This window comes from Sapajus apella, unplaced genomic scaffold (assembly GCF_009761245.1).
Source record: "Sapajus apella isolate SASKATOON/1434 unplaced genomic scaffold, GSC_monkey_1.0 scaffold46, whole genome shotgun sequence".
In the NCBI taxonomy this organism is placed as follows: Eukaryota; Metazoa; Chordata; class Mammalia; order Primates; family Cebidae; genus Sapajus; species Sapajus apella.
The window spans coordinates 6,913,757-6,940,519 of NW_022436986.1; the positions used below are offsets into that span (position 1 = coordinate 6,913,757).

Here is a 26,763-nt window from a genome sequence, read left to right on the forward strand (position 1 = left end):
GCCACCATGCCCAGCTAATTTTTTGTATTTTTAGTAGAGACGGGGTTTCACCATGTTGACCAGGATGGTCTCGATCTCTTGACCTCGTGATCCACCCGCCTCGGCCTCCCACAGTGCTGGGATTACAGGCTTGAGCCACCGCGCCCGGCCCAGGCCAGTTTTAATACCAAATCTTACAGTTGGCTTTTCATGTTTGTCCCAGAGTGGCATTTATATCTTGATAGAAGTTTGGATCTGGTTCTCTTAGGATGGTGCATCTTTCAAGATTCTTAAATGAAGGATGAGAGAGAGGATCATGTTCTGATAATGATGTGATACCAGGTCATTTTCTTGTATTTTACTAATTGAAAGTAAGAGGATTGAATGGTATACAGGTTAAAGGCTTTGGATTTGGATACACTGACTTGGCCAGTTATTGGCTGTGTGTTCTTTGGAAGTTACATAAAATATCTAAGCCTCAAATTTTCTACGTTCTTAAAGTAGAATAGTAATAATATCTATCTCATATGTTGTTAAAATTAAGCACGATAATATGTGTAAAGTGCTTGCCTAATACCTGGTATATATATCTGCTTAGTGAATAGCAGTTGATATTATTAGACTGTAAGCCCATTAGTCAGGGACTCTTTGTTTTGTTAACCACTACTCTTTTCCCTGTGCCTAGTGTAGGACCTAGCCCACTAGGTACTCAGTAAATATTTTTGAATGACATGTAATGACGATACATTTTTTCCTTTTCTTCATACCAGAGGAGTATCTTAAATGCTAAAGAATCCCTTTTCTACACAACTATTATGCCTTAAAAGCAGCTGATCTTTTTCTTTTGTCTGAGTCTGCACAGTATTTGTAGGAATCAGGCCATGACATCATTTGCACTTCTGCTAGTAGGGAGGTGTGTGTGCATAGCAGTAAACAGGCAAGAATAAACAGCTTTTAGCCACAGTCCTATTATTAGGTTAAAATCTTCTAGCATTATGGCACCATTGATTTTTTTTTTTTTTTTTTTTTGAGATGGAGTCTTGCTCTGTTGCCCAGGCTGGAGTGCAGTGGCGCAATCTCGGCTCACTGCAACCTCCACCTCCCAGGTTCAAGAGATTCTCCTGCCTCAGCCTCCCTAGTAGCTTGCATTACAGGCATGTACTACCAGGCCTAGCTAATTTTTGTATTTTTGGTAGAGACAGGGTTTTGCCATGTAGGTCACACTAGTCTTGAACTCCTGACCTCAGGTGCCACTGCATCCCACCTGTTTTTTGATTGATTGATTGATTGACTTATTAATGCCAAAATCTCTCTGATATCGGGGTATCAAATTCAAATATGATAGAAATCCAGGATCTTGCCTTTAAAAAGCATATAGTCTGGTGGAAGAGACTGACAAGTAATTATAATATGAACAATGCTGTCATACACAGGTATACATGAGGTGATTTGGGACTTCAGAAAAGGCACTTCAGTCTGAAGATGGGTGGAGGACATTGTTGGAGGAAGGATCAGGTCTCACAGGAACGTTTGGGCCATCCCAGGAGCTTGGCTTTTATTTTAAAGGCAGTAAGATACCATTAGAAGATTTTAAGTAGCAATGAAGTGATAAATCTGAAGACCACTCTGGTGACACTGTGGAACGTAGATTAGAAAATTTAGAAGACTTAATAAGAAGGAAGGGCCTGAGTTAAGTATAAAGGAATTGTTGAGAGGTTGAGAAAGTAAATGGATTGCAGAGAGATCATTAGGTGGTTGAACTCACAAATGTTGGTGACTGACCCGTTCGGTTGGATATGAGCATGAGAACGTGAGGGTTGGTAGAGGTTAGTTGGATGAAGAGTCAGGAGAATCTCCTGGGTTTCTGGCTAAGGCAAGATTGAGTGGGAAATGCATTGGAAAGAGGGAAAAGGTTTTGGGGGAAATGATATGTTCAGATTGATGTGCTTGGTCTAAGATGCCTGTGGGATATCTGCTTACAGATATCTAGTGGGCTGCTCTGGATATAGTTTGGTTTTGGAACTGATGAGAGAGATGTAGTTGAAGACATACATTTGAGAATCATTCCCTCTGTAGCATATCCATTCTAGTTTCTACCTAGCTATTCTATCCCACTAGCCCTTCAGTTTTATTGATCCTTTCACCTTTTCAGTGTCCCTCACTCCCTGGATATTCTTTTCCCCTCATTAGCATAAATTCCATGGCCAATCATTATAGTTCCCTTTTATTTGAATCCCTCATTTCTCTGTTGCTTCATCACACTCACTTGACAAAACCGTAGTCCTGGTTCATCCCAGCTCTCCACACGCTGCATACCTGTACATGCAGCTTCACATCGCTGTTGGTGAGAGGCACACCACCAGATTAACTTCTCTCACTGACATACCTATAGGTCTCAAGGTGGGCCCTTTGTTCTGCCAGGGCAGTCATTCTACAGCTGCAGTTTATCCATTCTCCTCCTCTCCTATAGGATTACTTTGTACCTTCTCCTCTCTCCTCAGATTGGCAGTACCTCCTTTCTCATCCTCACTCTTGGTTATTGATCTTCTTTCCAAGTTCACGGAGAAAATGGAACAATATGAGGAGAACTTTCACACCCTTTCACTATCATCTACCAGCAATCCTCTCCCTTTTTCTCCGTATCATAGAACTTGATGTCAGTATATCTCATATAAATTGATAAACTTTTATTTCTTCTATCTCGGAAAAAACTCATTCTCATTCCCACCAGCTACAGTCCTGTTTCTTTCCTTTCCTTCACAGAACTTGAAAGAGTTGTCTAAAGTCTATTTCCAGTTCCTCACTTCCCATTTCTTTTGAACTCACCCCAACAAGCTTTTGTCCCTAACACTTCACTGACACTGTTCTCATTTCTAAATTCAATGGTCAGTACTTACTGTGAAATTACTTTTGAATAATCAGTAGCATTTGACACAGTAGATCACCCCCTCCTGTGTGATATGCATTCTTCACTTGGTGTCAAGAATTATACTGTCTCTTGTTTTTTCCTACCTTGCTGGACATTCCAGTTTTCTTGGCTGCTTCCCACTTTGCTCCCTGACCCCTCAGTAGTTGTGTATCAGGGTTCAGTCTTAGTCCTCTTCCCTTAGAGATTCTGTCCAGTCTCAGGGCTTTCCATGACATATGCTAATAATTCCTCCTAATTTACATAAATCCCAGACTTCTCTCCTGAATTTGAAACTTGTAGATCCATATGCCTCCTTTACATTTCCACATGGATGTCTGACACCTCGATCTCAATAGGACTAAAGCCGATCTCCTGATCTGCTCTCCCTCCCTAAACCTGCTTTACCTGCCACCTTTTTCATCTCAGCTGATTCCAACTTCATCTTTTCAGTTGCTCAGACAAAACACCCCTCTGATATATCTTTGACTTCTCTTTCTTATCCAGTCAGCTGGGAATTCTGTTTCAGAATGTCTCCAGAATTTGATTACTTCTCTCCATTGTCAGTGCTATTCCTAGTGCAGGCCAACATCTCCCTGGGATTTTTGCAATAGCCTCTGTGATTGTTTTCTGCAGTCCATAATCAAAACAGCAGACAGAGTGAGCCTTCTGCCTGTTTTCCTGAGACAGGGTCTCGCTCTGTTGCCAGGCTGGAGTACAGTGGTGTGATCTCAGCTCACTGCAGCCTCTGCCCCTTGGGTTCAAGCAGTTCTTGTGCTTCAGCCTTCCGAGTAGCTGGGGTTACAGGCATGCACCACCTTTAGTAGAGATGGGGTTTCACCACATTGGCCAGGCAGATTTTTGCATTTTTTGTAGAGATGGTTTCATCATGTTTCCCAGGCTGGTCTTGAACTCCTAACCTCAGATGATCCACCTGCCTCACCTCCCAAAGTACAGAGTGAGCCTTTTAAAATAAAAGTCAGTTCATATCATTCCTCTGCTGAAACCCTTCTGGCGGTTCCTTCATCTCACTAAGTGCAGAAGACCCTATGCAGTTTGTCTCTTCACCTCTCTGTCTTGCTTACCTCCCCCTCATCCCCTCCTCTCCAGCCACACCTGCTGTTCTTGGGCATGCCATGCATGCATGGATGCTCCCACCTTAGGGAACTTGCACTGGCTCTTCCTTTGCCTGATATACTGTCCTCCTGTTGTCTGCAGAGCAGACTCCTCACCTCCTTCAAGTCTTTACTCACAGGTTACTTTCTTAAATAACCTACCTGGCGTGCCTTATTTAAAATTGCAACCCTCCCTTCCTTTAATTTTCCTGGCTACCTGGGTGTTTGCAGTTTCCCTTAACACCCCACACCCTACATCCCCTGTAGTACATATCACCTTCTAACATAACCATTTAATTCACTTACTTTGTTTACTGACACTCTTCTCCCAGTAGCTGGTAAGCAGGCCAGGGATCTTTATCTGTTCTGTTCACCGATACATCCCAAATGCTCGCTACAATAGGTGGCACATAGCAGGTGCTCAATAATTGTGGTAAATGGATGTGTGAATGAATTCACACATAAGACAGTGGGAGTGAATAGGATTGCCTGTGGAAGGTGTGTGGGATGAAAGTAGAAGGTAGAGGACTGAACCCCTGGATCTGCCTTTAAGCAGTAACAATAAAAACAAATAACCTAGAAATTAGTACTCTAGGTATTGGGAGAGTGTTTCCACACTGCTGATAAAGACATACCTGAGACTGGGCAATTTACAAAAGAAAGGGTTTAACTGGACTCACAGTTTGACGTGGCTGGGGAGGCCTCACAATCATAGCGGAAAGCAAGGAGGAGCAAGTCGCGTCTTAACGTGGACGACATCCGGCAAAGAGAGAGCTTGTGCTGGGAAACTCCCGTTTTTAAAACCATCAGATCTTGTGAGACTCATTTACTATCATGAGAACAGTACAGGAAAGACCCACCCCCATAATCCCCACCAGGTTCCTCCCACGACACGTGGCAATTGTGGGAGCTACCATTCAAGGTGGGATTTGGATGGGGCACAGCCAAACCATATCACATAGTATAACCAAAAGTCAGTTGGAGAAAATAACATCCAGGGACAACTGCAGGAATGATACATGGCCTATACATTCTTTTTGATTCTCTGATTTTAATCTTTGGCTTAGGCCAAACCATTAGAGAGCTGCATATCTAGGACATTGTTACAGCTCCCAATGGAACTGTTTTTATTTTACTGAGCTTTGACTATTGGCCATTAGCATACCATGAAGGACATTATTTTAAAAATCCCATGAAATTCCATTATATCATTGAGTTTACTGCAGCTGTGTTGCTGAGGATAATGTTCTTTATGTTAGAAGGTGCCCTCTTTAAATGAGGACCAATGAGATAAAGTTCCCTTAAGTTTCATAACAGTAATAACTGTGCCTCTTTTGAACAACTTGTTTGATTTTATTTTACGTAGATTGTATTTTGTGGCAACTGTCCTACTCCCTCCCCTCCCCTCCCTTCCCCTCTCCTCCTTTCCTTTCTTCCTTTCTTCCCAATCCATTGGTGTTTAGTATATGCACAGAGTTGTACAACTGTCACTACAATCAATTTTAGTACATTTTCATCTCCCCAAGAGGACGCCTCATACCCTTTAGCTTTTACTCCCAAATCTCCTCATGCTCCCTAGCCCTAGGCACCTGCTAATTTATTTTCTATCTCTATAGACTTATCTATTCTGGATAGTTTATATAAATTGAACCATATAGTATAAGGTCTTTTGTGTCTAGCTTTTTTCACTTAGCGTAATATTTTCTAGGTTCGTCCATGTTATAACACATATCAGTACTTCATTTTTGTGGCTGAATACTATTCCATTGTATGGATAACACTGTACGTTTTTAATCTACTCATCATCAGAAAAATTTAGGTTCTTTACACTTTATGGTTATTATGAAAAATGCTGCTCTGAATGATTATTTGCAACTTTTTGTGTGAACGTGTTTTAATTTCACTTGGGTAAAGCTTAGTGGTAGAATTGCTGGGCCAAATGGTAACCCAGTGTTTAACATTTTGAGGAACTGCCAGACCATTTTACATGCCCTACAGTTCCTTTGTCAACACTTGTAATTATCTGACTTTTTGACTCAGGCTATCTCAGTAAGTGTAAAGTGATATATATGGTGGCTTTGATTTTTATTTCCGTGATGGCAAATGATGTTGAGAATATTTGTATATCTTCTCTGGAGAAATGTCAGTATACATCCTTTGCTCTTTTATTTTATTTTTTGGCTATTATTGAGTTGTATTAGTTCATTGTATGTTCTAGATATAAGTCCCTTAGCAGATATATGTAACTTTTTTTTCCCATTTTGTGGGTTATCTTTTCAACTTTCTTGATAATGTCCTCAAGTACAAAAGATTTTAATTTTGATTTAGTGCTATTTATCTTTTTTTTGTTGTTGTTGCTTTTGCTTTTGGTGTCAGATTATCTAAGAAATTATTGCCTAATCTAAGGCCACAAAGATTTACTCCTATGTTTTATTCTTTTTATAAAATCAAATTTATTTAAAAATTGACAAAATTATATTTATTGTATACCTCATGTTTGGAAATATATATACATTGTGAAATGGCTAATCAAGCTGATTAACATATGCATTACCTCACAAAGTTACCACTTTTGTGGTGAGAACACTTAAAATCCTCAGCATTTTCCAAAAATACACTGCATTGTTAACTATAGTCACCATGTTGTACACCACATCTCTTGAACTTATTCCTGCCTTCTAACTGAAATTTAATATCCCCTGACCCAGCATCTCCTCAGCCACCTCCTACCACCCCAGCCCCTGGTAACTCTCTGCTTCTATTAGATCAACTTTTTTAGGTTCCACATATGAGTGAGATCACTCAGTGTTTGTCTTTCTGTGCTTGGCTTATTTCACTTAATATAATGTTCTATAGGTTCATCCATGCAGATGATAGAATTTCCTTCTTTTTTATGGCTGAATAGTATTCCATCTTGTATATATACCTCATTATTTTATCCATTTATTCGTTAATGGACACTTAGATTGAATCCATATCTTAGCTATTGTGAATAATGCTGCAATAAACATAGGAGTACAGATATTTCTTCAACATACTGATTTTATTTCCTTTAGTTGTATACCCATTAATGAGATTGCTAGATCATATGGTAGTTTTATTTTTAATTTTTTGAGGAACTTCCATACGGTTTTCCATAATAACTGTATCTTATGTTTTTTTCCTTAGAGTTGTATAGTTTTAGCTCTTACATTTAGATCTGTGATCCATTTTGAGGCAATTTTTCTGTATGACATGAGGAAGAGGTCTAGCTTCATCCTTTTGCATGTGGATATCCAGTTAACACTGTTTGTTGAAGAGACAATTCTTTCCCCATTGAGTTATCTTAGCACCCTTCTCAAAATCAATTGGCCATAGATGTATGGGTTTATTTCTAGGCTCTCAATTCTCTTCCATGATCTATATATCTTCCCACTGCTTGTTTTTTTTTTTTTTGTTGTCGTTGCTGTTTGCTGGGAAGCGTAGAGCCCAGTGTGAAATGTACTGGGAAGTGTCTAGGAACCTCAGGGACTGGATTGATAGACTCATATCCCCCCTGGATTTTCCGGTTTTCCTCCTCTCACATTATTTTTTGTGTGTGTGCTTTATGATAAGCTGCCTCAAATTATTTTTTAATCAGTTGTGGGACATTAATACATACACTATTTTTACACTTCAAATGTTTTATTAATCAATTATAACTGAAGGCTGGGTAATTTATACATTTCACTTCTGTCAGCTTAAAAATGTAAATTGTCTGTTAAGTGTCTTAAATATTTCTCCCTGTCAAATTATCATCAGCTGATACAGTTGCCTTTTTATCTACTTTTAATTGAAATTCAGATAATTTCTAAGATTAGCACCTCCTTGACTGCTTGACATTGTTTCTGTCGTTAATAACTTATTTTCATCTTTCCCTTGCATCTTACGAGTTTATATTTTATACACTGAAAAGTGTCTTGAATATAATTTGGTGCTATGTTCAGAGAACTGTAAATGTTTATATCTACTTTTTCAATAGTCTTAACTTTCAGGTATTTAGGCCTAAGGAATAATACTAAATATAGAAAAGTGCATATTCACCAAGATGTTTACCACATCTAATTTATAATTGTGAAAAATTGAAAATAACTGACATGTCTTAGAACTGGGAATAGATAAGCTAGCTATATTACAGTTACTGGATGGAGTATTATATTTCTATTTAGAAATTATATGTATCTATTTTTTAAAAAATGCAAAGAGCAGATTTTAAGTATTCTCACCACTAACATGGTAACTATATGAGGTAATGCATAGGTTAATTAGCTTGATTTAGCCATTCCACAACGTCTATACGTTTCCAAACATCATGTTGTACATCACCGGTCCCCAGCCTTTTTGGCATCAGGGACCAGTTTCATAGAAGAAGATTTTTCCATGGACTGGGGGTTGAGGGTGGGGGTGATGGTTTGGGGCTGATTCAAGTGCATTACATTTATTGTGCATTTTATTTCTATTATTATTACATGGTAATACATAATGAAATGATGATATGACTCACTATAATGTAGAATCGGTGTGAACTCTGAGCTTGTTTTTCCTGCAGTTAGACTGTCCCATCTGGGCGTGCTGAGAGACAATGACAGATCATCAGGCATTAGATTCTCATGAGGAGTACATAACCTGGATCCCTGTGTGCGCAGTTCACAATACGGTTTGTGCTTCTGTGAGAATCTAATGCCACTGCTGATCTGACAGGAGGTGGAGCTTGGGTGGTAATGGGAGTGATGGGGAGTGGCTGTAAATGCAGACAAGCTTTGCTTACTTGCCCACCACTCACTTCCTGCTGTGTGGCCTGGTTCCTGACAGGCCATGGACCAATAGCGGTCATGACCCAGGGGTAGGGGACCCCTGTTGTACATGATAAATGTATGTAATTTTATTTGTCAATTTTTAAGTAAATTTAATTTAAAAAATGAAAAAAAAATGAGTAAATCATTGTGGCTTTAAATTAGGCAGTAATTTCTTAGATATGACACCAAAAGCAAAAAGCAGCAATGACAAAAAAGAGATATATTAATAATATTTAGCAACTTTAAAATTAATGTGATATAACTTAGGTGAAAGAAGCACCATGTAGATATGGCAAAAAGACAGTAGGGAAATATACAAATGGCATTTTTTTCCCCCAGATGGTACGAAAATGCTTGATTTCCTATTCCTGTTTAAATTTTATTACTGTTTTGTATATTTTAATGTAAAAACTTGGGAGTATCAAAATTTGTAATTTTCATAAGAATATATATTTTTTTCCTTTTCAGATGTGAATCTGGCTACACTGGACAGCACTGTGAAAAGACAGACTTTAGTATTCTCTATGTAGTGCCAAGTAGGCAAAAGCTCACTCATGTTCTTATTGCAGCAATTATTGGAGCTGTACAGATCGCCATTATAGTAGCAATTGTAATGTGCATAACAAGGTAGGTAATGATGTAAGAAATATCACTTAAAATTAGAGGCAGGCTGTTTGTTTATAGATGCTTTGAGGCCACCAATCTGTTAGGAAAAATCCTATGATCAGTTCCCTGAGGTTTTCAGTGGCCTCTCCCTATCCTCCTTCTTTAGAATATGGGTAAGAACTAATTGCCTGTGTTACAGGTATATCTTGGCTACAGGCAGAGAGGGAGTGAGAATAGTTAATGAGATAAAGGAATTTAGGGATCTGAGAATTGTATACAGTCTTTGAGCACTGAATTCTGGGAAAATAATGTTAGTAGCGGCTTTCTTTTTTTTTTTTTTTTTTTTTTAAGAGACAAGGCCTCCCTCTGTCGCCCAGGCTGTAGGGCAGTAGCAATTAGAGTTCACAGCAGCCTCGAACTCCTGGGCTCAAGTGATCCTCCAGAGTAGCTGAGACTATAGGCGTGAACCACCATGACTGGCTCAGAATTTCTAGAATGATCTGCACATGTATAGAAGAGCCATGCAGAAAATTTTTATGCCCTGCACTACTGCGAGGTATTTTATGCCCTAAGAATGTACTTTACTCACAGTTGATGTAGTAAGAAAGGAAAAAATCAGAGGCTGAAGGTAATTTTATTGTGGTATCATTGTGTTGGCATTACTCCATTTTCTGGATTGCAGTGATAAGTAATAAGCTTTAAAATTCTGTATTATAAATAAAATAATTTGCCACAAATTAAATGACTTATTTGGAGTACAATGGCATAAAATTGGTCTTTGCTAAACTGAGTGGAAATACGTAAGTCAGACTGAACTGGACTTGAGAAAAGTCAGAGTAAACCCAGCAAGTTCGTGTTGTCTTTGTGATTCCTAGTCTAATGTCTTTTTTTCCTGCTTACCTTTTTCTTTAAGGTTCAGTTCAGAAGTCTCATAAGCTTCATCTCTCCACTTACCTGAATTATTCTGGGCAGAGGGTTGAAGCATATCAACTACAGATATTGGCAGGCCATAATGGATTTATGGCCCTTCTATCCAAGGTCTGGATAGAAGCCAGACCTTCAGTAGTCTCAGCCAACTGGAACTGAAATGATAAATCTAGAAACGATAATAAAAGTTCTCCGAGTAACAGATATTTTTCATAAAACCTAGGCACTAAAGTCAGTGCGCTTTATTTCACAGAACAGATGATCTGCCCTTAGGCAAGACTACTGAATATGAAATTGGGTGGTAGATTAAAGTAGGGACATAATGATGTAACAAATAATGATAACAGAGAAGATAGGGAAAAAACATTAAACAGCAGGACTGGCTATAGCCATTTAATATAGGCTTAGAGGTTAAGTAATTTGTCTGTGATCATCCAGCTAGTAAGTGGAATTGTCTGAGTTTGGATTCAGATTGATTCCCATTCATTCCTCTTTCCACTGAAAGGTTCCATACTTGGTCATCTTGGGAAAGATGTTTGCCCAGCATGACCATTGCTTAGGAGCAGGGTTCAAACTTGATTTTGTAGCAGTTTGAGGTTTTTGAGTAGGAGAAGGACTTGGTATTTTTTTAGAGTATTAATGAGTCATCTGAAAAATTCATTGGAGTAGTGGACATATAAGGTAGGGGGAAGACCATTTAAGACATTAGAGTTAAAAAGGAGTGAGGTAATAAATGATTTGGAAGGCAGAAGAAAAATTAAGGTAAAGTAAGGGAAGATGTTTGAGACCTGGAGACAGTGCCTTTATTTGAGACAGGGTCTCACTCTTATCATTCACTGCAGTGCAATGGTACGATCTTAGATCATTGCAGCCTCCACCGCCTGGGCTTACCTCAGCCTCCCGAGTAGCTGAGACTACAGGCATGCACCACCATGCCTGGCTAATTTTTGTATTTTTTTTGTAGACACTGGGTTTGGCTATGTTGCCCAGGCTGGTCTTAACTCCTAAGCTCGAGTGATCCACCTGCCTTGGTCTCCCAAAGTGCTGGGATCATGCCTAGCCAGATAGTGCCGTTTTTAAGAGGATCAAAGGATGTTGGAGTCAATGGGAAGCAACTTTGAGTTCAACTCCTTCATTTAAAGAAGTAGGGAAACTGAAGCCCTGAGATAAGAAGTACCTTGGTCTAAGTTCCTAGCTAGGAAAGGCCTCTTACAACAGTCTTTTACCCAGCTCTGTCCTTCTGTTCTCATTGTGCTGTAATCCTCAACTACTCAATTAAAATTACCTGGCAGGTAGTATTGAAGTACGTACCCTCTGTTTATACTCCAAATCCCTCCTTGTTGGCCTCATAGCCACTTAGACATCACGGTGTATTTCTAACTGTGTCACAGTGTCTTCACTGCCCACTGTCTCTATGATTGAAGAGCCATCTCATTGAATTGATCACAGATTTCTCCTTGAGGCTTGTCTTTTTACTGTGGTATTTCCTCCCCTAGAATGTCTTGCTGTCTTGGATTTAGAATATTTATGTACTTGGATTTATTTCCATTGAATTTTTAAGTATCTCTCCCACACAGTCCATTACGGGACAGCTGTTGACATATACCATGGTGGCTGTTACAATGGAGGAATCTTCTTTAAAAGGATGTTCTCACTGACCTGTTTATCAAGACTGCATGAGTCACTTTTCTTCTTTTCTTCTTGAAATCTCCTTTCATGTTTTCAGTCTCAAAGAATGACTGATTGGCAGAAACCTTGAATATCACCTTAACTAAACGCCTTTATTTTATAGATTTAAAAACCATGGCTCTAGGAAATTGGAGCTTTTCCAAGGTCATGGTGAGTTGGTGACAGTGAAAGAAAGTTGCTTGATCTGTCAACTAGTCTTCTCATTTATGAAATGGAGATGATTCCAACTTTAACTGCCTCAGACTTTTAAAATGAGGATTAGTGAGGGAAAATTGTGAAAATCATAAATAAAATGGAAGTATCATCAACGCTTTTAGTTCAAGGCAAAGCTGTACTCTTTGAAGTTGAAGAAAATGAGGAGTACTTATTGTTATAAGACTTGCTTTTCATTAGGTTGTAAATTTCTTGCTGGCAGAGATCTTAGAAGCTAGTCCAACTCCTAATTTAGTATTTTACATGTAGGAGAATTGAGGTCGCACAGTTAGTTAGCAGAGCCCAGAATTCATCTCAGCCCCTTTATTCCACATTGCATACACAGCACCTTGTGTTTGCAATCTAGTGTGTAGGCACAAGAGCAGCTTCAACACAGTGAGATTTGTGTTGCTGTGGTGAAACGTGGAAAATGAGAGCAGAATGTCCCTCATCCTCAGTGTGACAGTTCCTTATGCGCTTCTGTGGTTTGCCCCAGGAGAGTGTGGACAGCTTCTTTTAAGTCATTGTCTAAAATCAGTAGACATTTCTATGTATTCATAGTTGAGGTTAACAAGCACACTTCTTCCTGATTTCTTCCTTCATCTAAGTTGCTCTTGTCATTTTAGAGCTGTCTTGTCATAATGCTCAGGGAAAGTACATAGGCCAGAGTCCTTTCTACTGTCAGGGGTTTCACATGTGAAAGCCTAGATGGTGAAGCAACAAATTCATGTTAAAAAAATCACTGTGACTAGGGAGTTCTAGGCCGGAGGAAGGGTGGGATATCTGTCAGGGATGCATACATAGTAGCATAGACACTGGGAATGAGTTTTGCTTGTGCCAGTACCTATATTACATATCTAATCCTCTCAACTCCCAGCTTTGTAGGGGAGGTAGCAGTCTGAATTGTGTTCATCTTTACCCTGTCTGGCAACAGATACCATCTTATTTCCCTTTCATGTAATTGCTTGCAACGTGGCTTTATGTGTGAAATATGTATTACTTTGGAAACATTTGAAATATCCTAAACAAAATCATCAAAACAATATTTTTCTCTCTTTCTTTTTTTTGATGCAACAGAAAATGCCCCAAAAACAATAGAGGACGTCGACAGAAGCAAAACCTAGGTCATTTTACTTCAGATACGTCATCCAGAATGGTTTAAACTGATGACTTTTATATGTACACTGACCATGTGATGTACATTTATTATGTCTTTTTTTAAAGAATGGAAATATTTATTTCAGAGGCCTTATTTTTGGACATTTTTAGTGTAGTACTGTTGGCTCGTATTTAGAATATTCAGCTACGACAGTTTTGGACTGTTTAGTAGTCTTTGTTTTATGTTTTTAAATACAGAAATTGCTTTCACAAATTTGTACCACATGGTAATTCTAAGACTTGTTATTTACCCGTGGAATGTAATATTTTTACAAAGATGGACCACTTCACAAATGGTTATAAAGTCATATCCACATCTTCCACAATGACCACAGCAAATGACCAAGCATGAACTAAAGGTAAAGATGTTTACAGATTACTTTTCTTACAAAAAAATCTAGAAGACACTGTGTTTAAATAGATATTTAAATGTTTTTGAGATTTAGTTACTGATTTTTTAGACACTGCCTATCGCATGAACTGTAAAGCTGTGTGTGTTAGGTGTAAAATACTTATAAGATATATGGACTGGGGAATTTGGTTATTCCTCCCTTTGAAAAAATAATTCTAATAATTTGAAAAAGTATGTTAGTAATGATGGAACAGATCAGTGAAAAATAGATTTAGATATTGTGAAAATAGGCTGTTTAACAAACAGATTGGAATAAAGCCTATTCTACCAGTTAAACTACTTTAATACACATTCATTTTTAAAGAAAATATTTGTTTTAACATAAATAAACAAAATGTATCAGTGTTTGTGAATAAAATACAAAAATGATTGTTAATGATTGGTGCTCTTAGAGTGAGCTTAAAAATTATCTAAGACCTCTATCCAAATTTGTCCTGTAGTAATAGATTAATATTCGTAGATTGTTGGTGTTTAAAATCTGAAGTGTGAGTAGAATGTATTAAGCTGTTTAACATGTAGTTTAGATATTCAAAAGTATGCATGTAGAATTTAAAGAATATGTTAAAAATTATTAATTTTAATATTTTGTTTGGAAAAGCATGTTATAATATAATGTTTTCACTATATGGCCTCTGTTTTGGTGTGTTTATTTACCAAATTTTTCAATATTGGTGTTTCAGTATATTTAATATGTGAAATTAGTAGAAAAAGCAGATTTTAGTTAAGAATTCCCCTTTGCTATTACAAATACTGAATGAAATGATCTAAAGGCAAAAGCTTTACTCAACATTTGGAGTTAGCTTTTTTGATCATTTGATTTCTAGGTTTAATATTAGTTACATAGTGGCTTTAGTGAACTTTAAAAATAAAAAAACTTTCCTCTTCTACCCACACAGTCTTATTTGAGTCCCTTAGTCAGTCAGCAAGCATGTTTGGAACAGTCCCTGGTGCTTTGCAAGGGTTCAGATTGCAGAACAGTCACATATGGCATTTGTAGTTATAAATACTTGACCATTCTCCAGGGGTGGGGTTTCCAACTCTTTAAACAACCCTGTTGCCTGTTATCAAGCTGACTTTTTGCTCTAAGTGCCAGAATTGATTGTGGTTAGGACATCTTTCACTGAGAAATAAATAAAATGGAACATAATGGATCTGCTTCAAATGCTGATAAAATCCACCAGAATCGCCTATCAAGTGTTACAGAAGATGAAGACCAAGACGCTGCTCTTACAATTGTGACTGTGCTGGACAAAGTGGCCTCCATTGTGGACAGTGTGCAGGCAAGCCAGAAGAGAATAGAAGAGAGACACAGGGAAATGGAAAATGCCATAAAATCCGTCCAGATTGACCTGTTGAAGCTTTCACAGTCACATGGCAATACAGGCCATATCATTAACAAGTTGTTTGAGAAAACCCGAAAAGTCAGTGCTCACATTAAAGATGTGAAAGCTCGGGTGGAGAAGCAACAAATTCATGTTAAAAAAGTTGAAGTCACGCAAGAGGAAATAATGAAGAAAAACAAATTCCGGGTGGTAATATTCCAGGTAAGGTTGCACTTGTGTTCAGTTTGCTTGTTATAATCTCTTGCATCTTTTAATTGCAAAAAAGTCATATCACAGGTTTCCAGTGTCACATCTTAACTATTGTATATATTAATACAATGAGGTTCTGTATTACAGAGATCTCAGGATAAAACCATTGCTGTGTTAACCAAAGTACTATCTATCATTTTGGTATTTTGAACTTCTCAACCATTTCGTGTAATATGAACTGCGGCTCGTAGCTTAGGCTATTTCTTGCATTTGAAAGTTAATATTGGTAAGGCCCTTTCAGCATATTAGCCTTATTAGCTTGCTGCCCTCTCACAGACTTTGAAAATGTTCGAACTAAAACAGGATTCAGAAACCTCTAGTTTAAAACACTTCTTTGTTCTCTAAAAGAAGAAACTGACAACCAGTAGCTCCACAGTGTTTTTTTGTTTTTTTTTTTTCACTTATGTGGAGCGTCTGTAAAGCCCTAAACAGCCCTAAACTTTTCAGAACGTGATTTGTATATTGGAATTTTTACAGACAGATCACAATGATAGCTATTTCCCAATGAACATTGAGGCAATTATTCTTATTTTTCTTATTGTTATTATAGTAACAATATATTATACAAATATATGAGTCACATAAATAATTCCTTATGTTTGATTACAAAATCTTTTTACTTAACTGATTTAATATAATTTTTTTTTGTGTGTGGTATTGTGTATTGAGCCAAGTTCCCATATTATTCTGTGCTTGGCACTCATATTTTTGGAAATAGGAACATATTCATGGCAAATGCATAATATCTATGGTGTATTTTTTAAACACTTACAGTTAAAAGGAAAAAAATTGAACATTCCTTCACAGTAGAAAAATGGAAAACTGTCATTATCAGGCAGTTTACAAAACACAAATAAGAATACAATTCTACTTTCACCTATTTAAATGTTGGCAATTATTACAACCTATAATTACAGGTTAATTTAAGGATTGGAAAAAAAACACTTTCATATTTTGTTGGTAGAAATATTGATATAACATTTTCAAAAGGCAAATTTGGTAGTACATATTAAGAAATTTTAAAATTCACAAACTTTTTGGCCCCAGAATTTTATGTCAAAGAATTTGTTCTATGCATAAAATCAGGAATGTGTTCAGGGATGTTCCCTGGTGCATATAAAGTATTATTTTTTAAAATGACACCTGTATTTTTAAAAACAAGTATTTATGTACATAGGGAAAAAACTCTAGAAGAATATAAACTAAATGAAATAGGAACACAGTTGGATTATGTAGAAGATAATTTGTAAAACATGAGGGATGTGGCCTATAACTCCCCACAGCATTCTTTACACACTAGGCAATTCTCCATAGCCCTCTGTTGACTGATAAGGTTACACTGTGATGGTAGACTGGTATTTCAGATCTGTTTTTAAGAGCCTGTGGGTTATTCGGGAAAAATAATAGGGAAGAGAGTGAAGAGTTGCTTATTTCAAAGGTAGATGGGGCAGACTGCCATTTGAAATTCTTTATCATTTCCCTTTCCTTTCATGTCCCTGGAATCCCTTCTATAGGCTTAAAAATTTGGGAAAAGAAGACAAAGTCTGGGCAATGTGACAGAACCCAGTCGCTATAAAAATTACAGAAGTTAACCAGGTGTATTGTTGTGTGCCTGTGTTCCCTACTACTCAGGAGGCTAAGGTGGAAGGGTAACCTGAGCCTGGGGAGGTCAAGGCTACAGTGAGCCATGATTGTGCCACTCCACTCCTGCCTGGGTGATTGTGAAACCCTGTCTTAAGAAAAAAAAAAAAAATTGAAAAATTGAAAAAAAGCAGTCACCTGATTTTCAGAGGCCAGTTCCAGTGTTGGTATATATAGTGGGAAATGTAGTATCCATTCTTTGATTCACCTTCTGAAGACATTCACAATTGTGGGTGTATCTTACCCTCCACTGGCATGGGCGCATGGCCAGGAAACATACTTGGCATTCACCACTGCTGAGAACCTTTGTGTAAAGCAGTGGACTAAGTGCCAATCAAGATTTACAAAAGCAAGAGCAAAGAAGTTTCTGAAAAGTTTCCATTGACTCTGTTCATTGACATAACTCTTCTTTCAACTTTAAGATGTTTCTATGTTCACCTGTTTAGTCCCTGTGACTTACTGCTAATTGTTCCTTTCTTTGATCCCTTGTAGTTATTTAAAGCAGCTGAGGGGTGCTAGTTTAGGGCATATCTCTTTTCTTGTAAGAAATAATGCCATAAAGATTCTGTATAATTAAGCTGTTCAGAGTAAGCAGCAGTTCATCAAAAAGTAATTGCTATCATTTATAATGGGAGAGCTTGTAGAGAAAAGATAAATGGACATAGAACTCTGATTCAAAGATGCATTAGATGTTAGGATACTGTATACATGGTCACATGGTTATTCTTGGCAGTTAAAATTAGTTATAATTAGTCATCATTGTTAAGGTGTATAAGTGATTATATTCAGATTGCCCTTCTACTAAAATTAACTTGAAACCAAGCAATTCAGCCATAATTACTTTGAGAGCTTGTTTGGAGGTTCTAGCAGGGGAGCACAGCTACTTGTATACCCTTGACCCAACAAGACCAGTCCTCCTCTATCATAGATGGTCATCCTTTTTGACCAAGTGTGTGGCTTCAGGAGGGACACATATGGAATGGCGTGGGAGGAAGGGTCACCAGCCTAGCCAGCCAGATCAGCTGAATCAACCCTGGCCATCAGTGAGGTGCAGATATTGCAGTCAGATCGCCTTCACATCCCCTACCTATATTACTTTGATGTTCAGTCCAACCCACAGTACTCTGATGCACAGTATTCATTCTGTTACAAAAATGGTCTTTTTACCTGGAGTTTTATATTAAAAGACATAATTATATTTGGAAATCAACTATAATTCAACATCTGCAATCTTCAATTATTATAGCAGTCTGTTCACCATTAGTTCATGATATCTCGGTCTCATTGGAGTTGCAACAAATAGATCCACATAACAAGTACTTTTTTTTTTGACTCTACCCCTGTTGTGTTTTATTTTAAAGCCTGATTTTATATTATTTGTTGTGTACTTAAAGAGGGGTATGTGATTCCTGGGTTAGGCTGTATCTGATTTCTTCACAGCAAGATTGTGTTTTTTCCCCTACCTAACAGTAATTAACTTTTGGCTCTTTCCTTTTCTAATTATACCTTCTCAGGCCGTACCAACCCACATTGTGTTGCTGAAGCTACTCCCTGCAGCAGGTGTCAGGAAAGGAGAGGAATAATTCCGCTGCTTCTAACTGATTCATCAGAGAGTTATGAGACGCCTACCCCTGCCTTTTTTTAGCTCCTAAACTCTCTAATCCTATAGCCAAAGAATTTAATTTTAAATAAATATCCAAAGAAATAGGGTTCCAGGGATATATTCTTGACTATCAGGCTGATAGGTTTTAGAATATGCATAAATGTGTTTTGTATATATTTATATATTTTTTGATTGAATAGATTTAATCTGGATTTCATGTGGGAGCACAGTTTCTTTTAGAAATTTTAACTCGTGGTTCAGTTAAAAATCTCTTAATTTTTCAAGTTTCGTCTGTTTAGTTTTAGAAATGCTCCCTAAATAGTCAGTTGGGTTCCTCTAGCTGCTGTGGTTGGGCTGGCTTTCAAGGTCTTCAGTGTGAGTCATGTCCCAAATCCAATTCTCATCCTTATTTTTTTTGACCCATTTGGCACAATTAGACCTCCCTCTCCCCTCCCCACCCCTCTCTCTTTTAAGAGACAGGGTCTTGCTTCGTGGCCCAGGCTAGAGTTCTATCGTGCAATCATAGCTCACTGCAGCCTCCAACCTCGGGGAAAATGGTCTTCCCTCTTCAGCCTTCCAAGTAGCAGGAAGTACAGGTGTGCATCACCTTGCCTGGCTACACTTTAAAATTTTCATAGTGATGAGGTCTCACTTTGTTGCCTGGACTGGTCTTGTCCTCAAGTGATCCTCCCACCTTAGCCTCCCAAAGTGTTGGGATTACAGGCATGAACCACTGCACCCAGCCCCTCCCTTTCCTCTTGAAACTTTTCTCCTTGACTTCTGGGATTACTACTCACTTTGGGAGTTCCCCCTGCCTCACTGGCTGGTATTTGTCTTTTTTGTTTTTGTTGTTCTCATTTCTTCTTTTTGCCAGTCCCAAATCCATGTTCAACACTCACATTCAAAAATTCTTAAAAATATTTTTTTTATAACATATTTGACAGCAAGACCTAAGTTAACCTGAAATTATTCAGTTAAAAAAACTTGACCTAAATTAGCAGGAGGCTATAGTTTTTATCCCATCTTAGTGTGAATATTCATATATATTTTTTTGCCACAGAAATGTTTCTTCCAAGATCTTGCTGGGAATGTTATGTAATAAATCATATTATTTCCAAAGTCTGAAATATTCTAAATTCTGAAACACACCTTGGTGCCAAGGAGTTTTGAGTAAAACAGAGCATAGACCCATTCACTCAGTTTCTTGGCGATCTCTCTCATTTGGTCTCATGACTTTAATTCCGTCATTACATCAATGACTCCTAAATTTGGGTGTCTAGCCCAGCCCTCTCTTCTGAATTCCAGACTCATCTGCTCAGCTGCCTGCTCAGTGCCTCTGCTTGCATGGCTAGTGGGTGTCTCCAAGACAGCATGTTCAGACCCTATTCTTCCCCCCAGTCTCTTCCTTCTGCCATCTCCCCTATCTTAGTTAATGGCAGATCTGTCCTTCATCTGCTCAGGCCATGTACTTGAGGATCATTCTTGACACACTGGCACTGCACATCCAAATCTAGTGACAAATCTTGTTGACTCCTACGTTCACAGCAGCTCCAAATCAGACTGCTTCTCACCCCCACCCTGTCAGCACCCTTACACAGTACTCACTTGCCTCAGTGCTCTCCACCTGTTCTCCCTGCTTCTTTTCTTGCCCCTACACACTGTTTTCAGCAGAGTGATCCTTTTATAATGTTGGTGAGATCCTGGTACTATTCTCCTGCAAGCCATTAATTAATCAATTAATTAATTAATTATGGAGTCTTGCTCTGTTGCCCAGACTGGAGTGCAGTAGCATAATCTCAGTTCACTGCAACCTCCACCTCCCGGGTTCAAGTGATTCTTCTGCCTTAGCCTCCCGAATAGCTGGGATTACAGGTATGTGTCACGACACCTGGCTAGTTTTTGTATTTTTAGTAGAGACTATTTCACCGTGTTGGCCAGGCTGGTCTTGAACTCCTGACCTCAGGTGATCCTCCCATCTCGGTCTTCCAAAGTGCTTGGATTACAGGCATGAGCCCCCGTGCCTGGCTTCCTGCAAGCCTTTTAGAAGGCTTCCTTTTATACTCAGAATAAAAGCCACTGCCCTCACCATTGGATACAGAGCCTTGCATGACCTGGGCCACCTGCTCTCTCTTACCCTTTTGTCTCCCCCTCTTGCCCCTTGATCACTCTGCTCTCATCACATGGCCCTCCCCACTGTTTCTCTGTTCTTCCCAGATCTACACACAGCCTTCAGGTCTAGGCTCAGGTGTCACCATATGAGTGAGGCCTTTCTGACCACCTTAGTTCAAACAGCACCTTTTTTGTTGCTGCATGTACTCCTTCCCTGCTTTCGTTCTCACCTTAGCAGGTATCACCATCTAACATGCTATATAGATTTTACTTGTTTGTCTGTCTCCAAGAATATAAGCTCTTTCACTCTTCTGTCTTCAGAGAAGTTTCACAGTTTCTAGAACCAGAAAATTTATTGGTTCGTGGTGGTGCTTAATAACTTGGTTGAAGGAGGCTGTATACCTGGTTTGGTCCAATAATAATTTATTGAGTGTGCCTACTATGTGCAAGACACTCTGATAGATGCTGGGCATAAAATGTAATATGATCTCTCCTTTTAAGGAATCTGGAGGTCTCCAGGAGACACATATTTTTGAGTAAAGCTCCAATTCAAACTGTGATAAATGTTATAAACAGAGGTATGTATGTGTAAATTTGAGATAGAGTTAGCCATGTGGGGAAGTTGGGGACGTTTGAATTGATTCTTGAAGAAAGATTTTATTTATAAAGCCAAAAAGAGGTAAAGCGGCACTTGAGATATCAGAAACTTCTGGGCATGGTAACATGTACCTGTAGTCCCAGCTACTTGGGAGACTGAAGCAGGAGGATTCCTTGAGTCTAGGAGTTCCAGTCCAGCCTGAGCAACATAGTGAGACCCCGTCATTACGAAAAAAGGAAGATACCAGAAATCAATTATACATAGGCATAGAGGGATGAAAACACCTTGTGCTTGAGGAATTGAGAGGGATTGCATGTTTCTGGGCTGGAAGAGTGGGAAAGCGGGTTTAGCTAAAGCTGAGGAGCCTTCTAATCATACAGAAGAATTTGAACTTTCTTCTTTGAGTATTGGTGAGCTTTCCAAAGTTTAAAGCAGAGAAAAGATGTGATCAAAGCCATGCTTTAGTAATATTTCTCAGACAGTACTTAGGTGATGTTCTGGAGGTAGAAGGATCAATGAGGAGACATTATAAAAGTTCAGGACTGAGATGACAAGGGCCACAATCCAAACATTGGGAGAGGGAAAGAGGAAGGAGGAGGAACAGATGAGTTGTTAGGCAGTATTATGGACAAAGCTTGGTGACCAGTTGGATATGGAATGAGAGGGAGAGGAAATATGTGGGATGATGATTCAGGAGTTTCTATGTTATTTGGCACCTGGATGGGTGTTAGTGCTGAGAGGTACAGGGAAAGAAGTAGAACTGGAGAGGATGGTGAATGGGCCTTGATTTTTGGACTTGCTAAGTTTGAGGTGACTGTGTTATCTCTCAAACCGTGGAGCAGTCTGCCTATCATTCACACATGCGTATTCATCTTAGGTGACGGGGAAGTAAAGATAAAATACATGTGAGTTTGCTTACAATTCGATCTGAAAAATGGAGTGGATAAGGTTGCTCAGGGTGAGCCTGGGAGATGAAGAAGAAAGGGCCAAGGTAAGATAAACCCTAAGAAATGCTAACATTTAAGGAGTGGGCAGAGGATAAACAGCCCATGGCAGCGATTTACAAGGCATGGCCAGAAGGTAGAAGACCTGACCTCTAGTGCAAAGGAAGGACTAATATGCTTTGTTTTTCTCTCTTCTTCAGGAGAAGTTTCGGTGTCCGACGTCTCTGTCTGTTGTTAAAGACAGAAACCTCACTGAGAATCAGGAAGAGGATGTTGATGATATCTTTGATCCCCCAGTAGACCTGTCCTCGGATGAAGAATATTATGTTGAAGAAAGCAGATCTGCCAGGCTTAGGAAGTCAGGCAAGGAGCACATTGATAATATCAGGAAGGCATTTTCCAAAGAAAACATGCAGAAGACACGGCTGAATTTTGACAAGAAAGTGAACAGAATTAGAACTAGAATAGTGACCCCGGAGAGGAGAGAGAGGCTAAGGCAGTCAGGAGAGAGGCTGAGACAGTCAGGGGAGAGGCTGAGACAGTCAGGGGAGAGGTTTAAGAAATCTATTTCTAATGCAGCTCCCTCCAAGGAAGCTTTTAAGATGCGTAGCCTCAGGAAAGGTAAGGACCGAACAGTGGCAGAAGGTGAGGAATGTGCCAGGGAGATGGGCGTGGACATCATTGCCAGGAGCGAATCCGTGGGTCCCATCAGTGAGCTCTACTCTGATGAGCTCAGTGAACCAGAACATGAGGCAGCTAGGCCGGTGTATCCTGCCCATGAAGGAAGGGAAATCCCCACCCCTGAGCCTTTAAAAGTTACTTTTAAACCTCAGGTGAAAGTAGAGGATGATGAATCTCTTTTGTTAGATTTAAAGCAGTCATCATAAAGAGGACTTAAGTATAATCCTAAATATGAATATCCTAATCATGCAGTTTTAGTTTGAATAGTGTGTAGTCATCTATATTTCTGTGCCATGTAGGAAAACATAAATGGTTTTTTTTCTTATATTTAAAATCTTGAGGGTAGTATAAATATTATATACATTTCCTTGTAACTTCCTTGGGAATTCTTCCCCCCCACCGCACAGCCCCCCACCGCCCCACCCCAAGGTTATGTGATTCCTGCAGCCTTTTCTCTTAGGTCACTCTTTCTTATGGCAGCTGTGGATTTTTTAGTTCTTTTCTCTTGTCCACCAGAAACAGTTTCCTAGGGCGGGCCAGTTACATGTTTGGTAAGGGCAACTTTGTGGCCATCATTTGCAAGTGAACTCTAAATACTGGTTAGGATTAATATTGTGGCCAGCCTCAAAGGGGAATAACTTACATGTGGGTTATATCATCCAAATGTTCAGATCAACAGATTTGTTAGTAAATTAGCAGTCACACCCTTTTTTGATGCTTTCACATTAAATAATTGAAGTTCTGGACTTGAACATCTGGCTCTAGTATCACAGCTTTACTTACAAGAAAACCCTTGGCAAGTAATCTATTTATTCGCATCAGTAAAAATGGAGAGGGTTGGCTGTGCTGTCCGCCTCAGAGGACTATTGTGAAGATCAAAGGAAATGGTACACATTCTGGGGAATAAGAAGCACACCCGGAGAAAACAAGCCTCGCCAGTTCCTCAAAAACAGAATCGAAAGAATTACACCCTCTGAAAAAGCCCTGAGCACCAGTCGATGAGGTCCTAGGTTGGACAGAAACTAAAGTTGGTTTTCAGAAGACTTTTCACAGATTCAAGAGTGAAAAATAAATAACTGTTTGGGCGACCACTTTTTCATCAGACTAAAACTAAACCTTGGGTTTTAGTTGGGTCTCAAAGTGTTCCCTGGCTAAGTCCTTTCTAATTTCCTTTCAATTAAGATCTTTGGTGGACTGTAGCACTGCATTTGTTTGAGCAGTATGAGGCGTAAAATTGGCTGTGTTGTCAAGTGGGCCTTTCTAAAGTTGGCCCTGATGCATTGGGTTTGGAAATGACCTCAAATATTCTTGTTTTTCTGAGTGTGCCCTTCAGGGCCCAACTGTCCAAAACAATGTTCATAGGAGTTAATCATAGCTGCTTTGGGAGGAACCCAGATTCCCCTTATCTGTTAGCTTCAGCTTGTTGAATCCAGAAATTAGAACAATGTCTATTGTTGCTACAGAAAGAAAGAAATGGGCCGGGCACAGTGGCTCATGCAAGCAATCCCAGCCCTTTGGGAGGCTGAGGCGGGTGAACCACTTGAGGTCAGAAGTCCAAGACCAACCTGACCAACATGGTAAAACCCCGACTCTACTAAAAATAGAAAAATTAGCTGGGTGTGGTGGCATGTGCCTGTCCCAGCTACTCCGGAGGCTGAGACAGGAGAATCGCTTGTACCCAGGAGGTGGAGGTTGCAGTGAGCCAAGATTGTGCCACTGCATTCAAGCCTGGGTGACAGAGCAGTACTCTGTCTTAAAAACAAAAAAAGGAAAGAAAGAAATGGTCATACTGGTTCTGTGCTTGTAGGATTTTCAATGTAGCATGTAGCATGGTGTTGTAATAGAGAAGAAATGATGGAATTGTTGAATTTTAAGAGTTGGGACAACAATCAGCTGTCCCACTTTTTTTTCTCACTTTCAGATCAGTTTTTGGGTAATCCTATGGTAGTTGGAATAAGTGTACACATCTACACACAGGCATACATAAATTGGCTTTAAAATGTTTGACTCTGTTACCCAGATGTTTGGGTTTTGGGAGTCTGATTCAGCATCATTTCCTCTTCAACCTGCATGAATACATAAAATCATAAATTGTTAATCTTGTTACCTTTTCATATTGAAAATTAAAGTGTATACAGCATTGGATAACACTTTCAAATGAATAATTTTAAAATGTCTTTATAACATTTTGGAAAGCTCTTAGATGCCTAATCACATATTTTCTTAGGAGCCATAATAAATTTGAATTTAAGAAAACATTATTACAACGTTTGATCTTAGTGTCCTATAAATATTTTTACTAATAATGCAAATAGTGAATGTAAAGAAGTTACAAGCTTTTTCTTTTTTCTACCCCTATGCAGAATAAATATCAGTTGGCTGGAAATATTTTTCTGCAAATATTACTCTCATGGAATTTTTGTAGTCAGTTTGCTTACTGACTCATTATATAACCAGACTTGACATTTTATGGAACATTTCACATATAGCTATATTTGAATTTTGATGAGGAAGGAGTTACAACCTGGTCAGCTCTTCATCATGGTAGACTTTGTCCAACCCCAAAACACTAAGCAGTTTCATGTCCCTGGAGGTTTACGGTAACCTTGTACTGCTCTCTTGGTACTATAATTTTCCCTCCTCCATATTGCTTCTGTCTCTCTTCATTTCTTCCCACATTTGGGACATTCTGAAATTCTTCATTCATAATTTATTATCCCTTTAACTTAATTTTCTTGATATAAAATAATGGGCTGCAAAATCAGACATCTCATTTGAGATAAGAAATATTCTAGTTAGTGTTCCTATTTTAAAAGTTTTAGATAACAGGGACAGATTATTTTACTTACTCATCTGTATTTTAGAAATTTTACATACCAGATTTTAAACAATGTATTCAAATGAAACCATTAGCAATATTGCTTGCTCTGAGACAGAACAGTGCAGCATCTATAGACACCAGGGGGCATGGAACTACTCAAGATCTTCTGCAGAATAGACAGGATAGGGGAGGGGGTGCAAGTCTGTCTTCTGAACTTGATGATCCACGTCCTTCCTCTGAGTGGGTGATAGCCTGATTCTAGCTTATGGGTTAGAGAAGCAGGGCAAACAACAAAATACATGAAAATTCAAGGCCAGGCATGGTAGTTCATACCTGTAATCCCAGCACTTTGGGAGGCCAAGTCAGGCAGATCACTTGAGGTCAAGAGTTCAAGACCAGCCTGGCCAACATGGTGAAATCCTGTCTCTACTAAAAAGACAAAAATTAGCTGGGCGTGCTGGCGGGCGCCTGTAATTCCAGCTACTTGGGAAGCTGAGGCAGGAGAATTGCTTGAACCTGGGGAGTGGAGGTTGTAGTGAGCCGAGATCACGCCATTGTGCTCCAGTCTGGGCAACAGAGTGAGACTCCTTCTCAAAAAAAAAAAAAAAAAAAAAAAAAAGTAAATTCAGCTTGCTGAAAGTATACTTGTTGTGTGTGTGTGTGCGTGTGTGTGTGCCCTCAAGCTTCCATAAACTAAAAATACAAATCAAAATAAAAATACAAAACATTTCTATTTCATTCTTTGCCTTCTATGCACATTAAAGGGTTTGGTTTAGACCAAGACCGATAGTTCATTGTGATTCCATCAGCTAAAAGGCATGGATCATGTTATGTAAAATATTCCACAGAACCATTGTTAACTGTGCAGTTCTATTACATGAAATCACTGGGCTCATTTTTCTTCTGAGACATATTTACTCTAGCTTCTTTTATTGAACCCTGCTAAGAAAATTATAGATCATGATCCCCAAATAGGC

General features: G+C 38.9%; 2 protein-coding genes and 1 long non-coding RNA gene across 4 annotated transcripts in view; 2 read left to right on the plus strand and 1 right to left on the minus strand.

The window, feature by feature from the left end:
* The window catches only part of LOC116524775, a 20,941-nt gene extending 15,985 nt beyond the window's left edge, over positions 1 to 4,956 (minus strand). Inside the window, exons 1-2 of the long non-coding RNA XR_004257484.1 lie at positions 4,875 to 4,956; positions 2,831 to 2,834 (exon numbers count right to left, since the gene is read on the minus strand). This is a non-coding gene — a long non-coding RNA (uncharacterized LOC116524775). The remainder of the gene's footprint in view (positions 1 to 2,830; positions 2,835 to 4,874) is intronic.
* TMEFF1 (transmembrane protein with EGF like and two follistatin like domains 1) overlaps positions 1 to 14,423 on the plus strand; it is a 104,140-nt gene extending 89,717 nt beyond the window's left edge. For both annotated transcript variants that reach the window (XM_032240200.1, XM_032240201.1), the window contains exons 9-10: positions 9,282 to 9,440; positions 13,305 to 14,423. In XM_032240200.1, coding sequence (XP_032096091.1) covers positions 9,282 to 9,440; positions 13,305 to 13,389 — 244 coding nt within the window. In that variant the 3' untranslated portion in view covers positions 13,390 to 14,423. The remainder of the gene's footprint in view (positions 1 to 9,281; positions 9,441 to 13,304) is intronic.
* Positions 14,424 to 14,505: 82 nt separating this feature from the next.
* Positions 14,506 to 24,050, plus strand: CAVIN4 (caveolae associated protein 4). The gene is made up of 2 exons (XM_032240202.1): positions 14,506 to 15,341; positions 22,485 to 24,050. Exons 1-2 carry the CDS (start codon positions 14,934 to 14,936, stop codon positions 23,169 to 23,171), a joined length of 1,095 nt encoding a protein of 364 aa, XP_032096093.1. The 5' UTR covers positions 14,506 to 14,933; the 3' UTR covers positions 23,172 to 24,050.
* Positions 24,051 to 26,763: the final 2,713 nt, after the last annotated feature.

Excerpts from the sequence above, each read along its gene's own strand:
- CAVIN4 (XM_032240202.1), top strand. The coding sequence starts at position 14,934 with ATGGAACATAATGGATCTGCTTCAAATGCTGATAAAATCCACCAGAAT. Across the intron at positions 15,342-22,484 it reads TCCGGGTGGTAATATTCCAG|GAGAAGTTTCGGTGTCCGAC; the intron begins GTAAGGTTGCAC and ends TCTCTTCTTCAG.